We start from the raw sequence: 7,156 nt of genomic DNA, 5'->3' as shown, positions 1-7,156 counted from the left end.
ATAATTTCAAAATGTTGGAAAAGATTGGACAAAAAGCGTTTTTCTGAAAAGCTTTTAAAAATTCTAATTCTGCCATGAAAAAGATGGGATGGGATGTGATGTAAATTTTATCTCGGGATTCCAGAGTTTAAGGTTAGGTCACAACTTTTAAAAATGCGTCATGGAGACACATTTCAGCTGAGACAAAACCCCTTCTTACAAGGAGCATTTTAAGCTAACATGGCAAGTGTAGGGTGTGTTTTCACCCTCTTTCCTATCATGTCAGCTGAAAATGTTGTATGCAAGAGGCGTTTTTGCCTTCTCCCTAAAAAAATAGCCTATTTCCTTAATTTTCAAGAAAACTAACCTAAAACCTTAAATTTCCTTTAAAATCGGCATATACCCCTCGTTAACCCTCCAAAAACTTGTGGTCTTCAACCACAAACCAGCTTCCGAAAACATTGCTTTCCACCTTTATGATTTAAAAAATTGGAGCTATATCGCCTTCATTATTTTACCCACCGAAACCAGACAAATTGTACTGCTTAATGCATTTTAGACTTTTATGAAGATACAGTATATTAGTGGGTCAATATGGTAAATAGACGAAAAGCGAACGATTACGTGGCATCCCGGGGTGGCAATAACTTTACATAAAGTTGAATAAAAAGTATAAAAATTAAAAAGGCCTGCGACCTAAACCTGAAGCCTCACTCGAACTCACGCCCTTCCTTTTCCGAATCTCTCAGTCTTTCATAACAAAAAAGCCCCTGGAACGGTTCCCAAATTACGAAATTAGTAATCTCAGAAAATCATTGACGAGAGTAAAAAGGGAAATCCCTTTTTCTTCAATCGATCTACCTCACAGCGACTTGGCGAAGAAACTAAGAAATTAGAGAGCTCCTAAAGCAGCAATTGATTACTTAGCTGGAAACCTGACGCCATGTCAACGGGAGAAATGGTTTCCCGGTCACCTCTATACAAGCCTCTCAACCAGCTCACCGAGGATGACATTTCTCAGGTCACTCGCGAAGATTGCCGCCGTTACCTCAAAGAAAAAGGTCTCTTTCTCTTCTTTTTTTTTTCCCTTTCTGTTTGCCTCTTTTGGAAAGTGTGTGTGAGAGTGTGTGTTGTTTTTAATTTTGAAATCCTTTTGTTTTTCTTTGCTCGTAGGGATGCGGAGACCTTCGTGGAACAAATCGCAGGCGATTCAGCAGGTCATCTCACTGAAAACTCTTCTAGAAACGACATCGGATTCTGACGGTGTCGAAGCTTCCAAGAAACTTCACGTTCCCTTCCCCCAAAATCCGCCTCGTGTGCGTGGAATTTTTTTATTATTTCCGATAATTATATTTTATTTTATTTTTTTGTGTTCGAGGCATGAAAAGCAGGACACATATCTCTGGAACTTTTCTCTTTTAGTCAAACCTGTTAAATTAAATAAGAAATTTTGCAGTTCGTTTCTGATTCAACCGTTCAACCGAATGAAACGACACGGCATAAAGGGATCTCGGTCCCGGTAAACGAATCCGTTCCTCGCATCCGTTCAGATCCCTCGGAATTCAAATTTTCCGGCGGAAATTCCGTTCAAACCGCCGTCTCTGCTAATGATTCTGTTTCTCCAAGGTTGTTTGTTAAGTTTACTCTCTGTTGTCTCCATGTTCTAATAACCCTAGTTTTGCATGGAATAAAGCATTTGACCTAAGTTCAAAGCATCCGAGGTCCTTGAGTGTCCTTTTCTATAGGAAATTAGATCCAATATTATTTTGGTCAAGCTTGTTCGTGACTGAATGTTTCTAGAGTCAACGGTATAAAATTATCATTTCAACGTGAATGGAACGAGAATTTGCACATGTGCACGGATATCTGCTGGGTATCTTACTTTTCCGGATTTTTTGCTTGCAATTATTATCAAGTCTATCGGTCAACAATGACGGCTTTCCAATCATAAGTTCCCCCCCCCCCCACTATTAGACGTACAATCTGGACGATCCTATGAGTTATTCACATGGCTATGCAATAAAGTTCTAACCATTTAAATTGGTGTATAATTAGATGGTGCATATTTGTGTCACAAGTGGCATGGGATGCATGGGGGGATGGATGCTGGTATTAAACATATGATAAATGACGTGGTGTTACCCTAACTGTTGTATTGTCATCAATGCAAGCAGGTACACTTTTGGGTTGAGTTAGGTGTTTTTAACTTCCGCTTCATAAATGCATGAGATACCGGGTCTCTTTCCGTCTCTGCTGAGTGCCATTTGTAGTTTGTGTGACTTGGAGCAGTAAAAAGGATATAAAAGCAAAACTATGTTTTTGCATGACCTAACCTGTTTTAGATTATAATGAGTCACATTATAATCCAATAGTAATTATGGATGTTAATTTACTTGGTTGATTTCAAGTTGCTGCTGAAAATGGATAAGATGTAGTGCCTAGGTCGCAAGATAAATTCTCTTCTGATTACTTACATGCTACTTTCATTTTCTTTACAGTGAAGGTTGCAGAAAACTGTCAATTTCCTCGAGAGGATTGCAATGTATCTTATGAAGATAGCCTTGGTAAATGCTTCCTTATAATAATTTCATAAATCTCTCCATTTCCATTAATGGGAGGGAGTGACGATGCATGCTTCTTAAAAATTTCCTATATCTGCTTTATATCTGTGCTTAGCACCTCTCTATGATTTATGGTTTGAGGTAATGGATTTGCCCTTGTCATTTTCTGTCCATAAATGCTGAGTAGCTGTATATTGGTCTTGATTAGATTTTAATTTTGGTTTAAAACTTGTCTTTTCAGCATCAGGCTCTCTCCATTGGACAATAAACTGTGTATCTTTTAAGTAATTGAACTACTGCAGGTGCAAGTGTGATGCCATTCCTCAATTTAGTGAATTATGATTGAACCTTCTCCTTTTTCTTTAGTTCTAGTGCTTGGGATCTCTATGTTGTCTATACTTCTTATCATCTCCATATGATGTTAATATTGCAGCCTCCAGGTGTCCCTCCCCCCCTTCCGTGTTTTCCTTGTTTCATGTGCCCTTTCTGCTGGCTGTAACCTAGAAGGCCAGGACTGCATTTGTTTCTGGTCTTTTTTTTGTTATACTACTTGCAGTTGCACGCAAGATATGTGAAACTTTCCTCCTGATTTTGATCATGGTGAGAACTGTTGTTTTAATGAACTTATGAACTTGGTTCTGAACAAACTTGACAGCATCCAAACATAGTTGGTTTTTTTTGGATAACATGAATCCTGCCTGCTTCTAACTATTTGAGAACTGCAGTTATAGACCCCCCCCCCCAAACCAAAATTCTCTTCCTCAACCAAGTTTAGGTCTGTAGTCTACACATTGCTTGTCTGCTTGGGTAGATATTGCTGATATTTGACCTACAGCTTTTTGGGCCATTGACGGCATGATTATATCCTGTTTCTTGTTTCTTTGATATGAAATAGGACAGTATGTTTTCTTAGGCGGTGTCCTACCATGATGGACTAACTGACCTTGATTCTGGACCATGACAACTTTGAATGGACCTTTATAAAATCTCAAGTATACATATGTTCTGAGAGCTGATGTGGTAAAGAAAAAGAAAATGTCATTTGGCATGCATTTTCAGTTTTTCTGTTGATTTAGTTGGCTAAAGCCAGCTGCAACCTGGACTGCAGGTTTGTTACAATTTTGGCTTATTAGCTTCTAAGTTGCTCAAATGGTTCATTTTTCTTGAAGTGCCCATGTCCAACACTCATGTTTGACGTATGGATATGGGGATATTAACTTGGAAGGATCCTCCAAATATATGAAAAATCTTAGAAAAGTCTTAATCATATCTGTTTCGGATACACACCTGTAGACAACATTCATGCCCAAGTCTGAGTAACATAGATTAGCATTCTCTGAATATTGCTTTCTATTACAATATAGCGGAACAGTAGAAGCGGATTTTCACTTGTGGTTTTTATTTATTTAGGAATTGGGAACATAGTTTACGGCTCAAGACTTATTTATTCCTCAAGTGAAACTGGATTACGAGTTAGAGTTATTATTATTTTGTTGATTCTTGTTTTAAATCTGTTTATAGATAAAACATTACTGAAACTGATACACTGGAAAGCTCATCTCTGTGATAAAACCATTTTTGGTTTATGGTCATTAAGGTCATTGATTAATCTAGCAATTAATGAATGAAAAGAAAACAATCCACCATGGTATTTGCCAAATATACAAGATGATGGTGTGTTTATGTGCTGATGATATCAATTTTCTTGTAACTTGCTTTCAGAAGGTCCCACTAGCAGAAACGCATTGTTGCAAAGATATCTTGAGAAAAAGAAAGACAGGTATCTTCCATGACATATATTTCCCTCTTTAGAATTAAATAAGCACACAATCTAGTTTGCTTTGCTGTTTGTTTCTCATATCCCTGTTAGGTGAAGGTTTAAGAACAAGAGAAAATTGGCAACATCTTCATCTCGTACCTTAGACATCTACTTGAATCAAATGGGGGATCAGTTCTCAAATGAGCAGTCGAAGCAAAGTGAATCATATTCTTCTACTCAAGCTCGACCACCTCACATGCCACTTTGGTGCAGCTCCATGGAAACTCTTCCCAAGATTGCCAATGTCACTACTCATCCTGATGGCAAAGGTGACAATTTCTTATCTCTTGCATATCATGTCTTGTCTTTATGCGATAATGGGGTTTGAACCTTGGAAATCCAGGAAAATTTTGATAAGAATGATTATTAGCTCTCCTCTATGCTATATGATATGCGAATGTCCCATTCCAAATGCATATAACTGAATTTGAAAATGTCACCACAGCGCAAATTTCATGATCGTTCTACAAAGGTTCCTGTAATATTTAGGTACATCACCTATCATAATGTGCAACTCGGGTTGATCCCAGCCACCGGAAAGGAAGGGCTATTGCTTACTGGTGGTCTTGCCAGGAAAGATATCCTTGGGTTTTTGTCATATCATAAACTTCTTTTATAGCTCAACATATTTCAATATCCTGTACTAAAATGCATCATATTTGTACAATCGACTGGCATAACTTTAATGAACTGGTTTTGGTAGACCAACTAATTATCACTTTTCATTCCATCATGTATAACTATCACTTTTTTCTACTTATTATACAAATTATCATCACATGGAAATCGAAATAAAGGAGATCTGATTGCCTTATTGCAGATATATTCGAAGTATGATGTTGGACCAGCATTCAGCGATTATAGCCCATGTTGACGTGGATGGCGCTGGAGTGCCGACAGAGTAGCTGTCTTCCTTGTAAGAGTTCGTAGCATTATGTTAGACATGTTGTATTTGTTGCGGCCATTATTATTAATCCAAATGAGGAATTTAGTTCAGGTTAACTAACAATCAAAAAGAAAAACGTCATTCGATCCGCTTCTTTCCAATTTACAAAAAGTAAAAAGTGATCCTAGTGGAATATTAGACCTGTCCATGGGCCGGGCGGCCCGGCCCGATGGCCCGTCCGAAATATGGGAGGGTTTGGGTAAAAATATAGGCCCGAAATATGGGTTTGGGAAAAATTTTAGGCCCGTTAAAAAATGGGCCGGGCCTTGGGCAAGATTTTTTTGGCCCAGGCCTGGCCCGGCCCTAAAAATATTAAATATATATATTTTTTATTTTTAAAATATAATAGTTTTTTATTTTAAGTTTATTTACTTTCATTTCCTTGACTAGTGTTACAAAATAATAATAATAAAACATCAAGTTTGTTTTATTAATCAAATGTTAGATTTTGTTACAACAATTAATACAATTAATAATTTGATAAATTTACTAATCAAATGTTAGATTTTATTACAACAATTAATACAATTAACAATTAATAATTTAATAATTTTACTAACAATTAAATTTAATAACAATTAGTTTTAATTTTATTAAAAAAATAATTTTAATTTTAATTTTAATTAAAAATGGGCCAGGCCTGGCTCGGGTCCGGGCCTAGTAAATGAGCTGAAAATTTTGTGGGCTCGGTTTGACCCGGCCCATGGACAGGTCTAAGGAATATGAACCACTTGCATATTAAATTGCCACCCAAGATGACTCTTTGCCGTGCTGGTGTTGTGTGGGTGGTTTTAATTTGTAAATAGCGTAGATTCCATTGGGAATGATTCAGTAATGTTTATCTCTTGATTAGATAAGGCGATGGTTTTTTAGAAAAGAATAAAAAACCCGGCCACGAGGCTACGACCTACTGATATAAGCTATAGTGAATGTGATTAATAATTAATCAGTGATGTCATGTCGTACTACAAGTGGCCTAGGCTACCACAGCCTCTCGCATCTTACTATGAAGCGAATTATGGCTTCTGTTAATTCATCCCCTCTGTCTTCTTGTGTTTTTCTTTATGCATGCTTTTCCGCTCACTTAAAATAATAATAATAAAAGTGGGTCCGTTGTTGCTTTTGTGATTAACATGATATGCCTTTCAGCCTGTTCATATTGCACACCATGATTTTGATTAAGAAAGCTACCGAAGTCTGGCCTTGCTTCTACATTGCAATTACATCCCGAGTCTACCAAGTTTGATATCATAATAGGGGTTTCTTTTATACCAATACAATGTGTATCAGGATATTTGAAAATTGAAATAGACAACCATAAAATCTCTGATTACGAAATATATATTAAAGAAGTTGGGGGGGGGGTGGAGGATCTTGCCTTTGCCTAGCCTATAGTAGTGAGATACAGAGAGATACGTATCAGAGGAACGTCATTTCCAACAGTGGTGGTATCCTATTGCATTTAATTTGATATGAACCTTTGAAAATAACAATTTTATTTGGGGTGGGGGGGTGATAGATATTTTATATTTAAAAGTTCGTATGGTTATTGGTGTACTGTGTTTAAAAAGAAGGAAAGAAAGGAACAAATATACACTTAAGGTGATTTCATATGGCAGTTTTGTTTCGATTCCCCCGAGGCCAGAAAACACCACCACTTGCTTTATTTATTTATTTGGTTTAGTAAAGAAGGGGAGGAGCATGAGCATGTGCGTGCGTATTTCCAGGTATTGAAAATAATTCAAAGGTCTAACCAAAGTCAAGCCTCGAAGGGGCAAAGGGAAATGTTGGTTTTGTTAAATAAAAGACATTACATTAGTGGCTGTGAAATGCATCTCATCGCACCATGTG

At 37.1% G+C, this 7,156-nt stretch overlaps 1 protein-coding gene across 1 annotated transcript; it reads left to right on the top strand.

Moving 5' to 3' along the window:
• The first annotated feature begins 661 nt into the window (after nt 1-661).
• LOC107914893 (protein TIFY 4B) lies at nt 662-5,361 on the top strand. The gene is made up of 8 exons (XM_041099968.1): nt 662-1,040; nt 1,153-1,295; nt 1,436-1,605; nt 2,125-2,153; nt 2,478-2,543; nt 4,263-4,320; nt 4,417-4,628; nt 5,180-5,361. The coding sequence occupies exons 1-8, from the start codon at nt 923-925 to the stop codon at nt 5,194-5,196; spliced, it is 813 nt and encodes a 270-aa protein (XP_040955902.1). The 5' UTR covers nt 662-922; the 3' UTR covers nt 5,197-5,361.
• The last annotated feature ends 1,795 nt before the right edge of the window (nt 5,362-7,156 follow it).

This window comes from Gossypium hirsutum, chromosome D08, assembly GCF_007990345.1.
Source record: "Gossypium hirsutum isolate 1008001.06 chromosome D08, Gossypium_hirsutum_v2.1, whole genome shotgun sequence".
Classification (NCBI taxonomy): domain Eukaryota; kingdom Viridiplantae; phylum Streptophyta; class Magnoliopsida; order Malvales; family Malvaceae; genus Gossypium; species Gossypium hirsutum.
Note: the sequence above shows the minus strand (reverse complement) of the source record. Positions and strands in the feature narration are given on the sequence as shown.

Coding starts and splice junctions, on each gene's coding strand:
- LOC107914893 (XM_041099968.1), top strand. CDS start 923: ATGTCAACGGGAGAAATGGTTTCCCGGTCACCTCTATACAAGCCTCTC. Junction 2,154..2,477: donor ATTGTCATCAATGCAAGCAG/GTACACTTTTGG, acceptor TTTTCTTTACAG/TGAAGGTTGCAGAAAACTGT. Junction 4,321..4,416: donor CTTGAGAAAAAGAAAGACAG/GTATCTTCCATG, acceptor TGTTAGGTGAAG/GTTTAAGAACAAGAGAAAAT.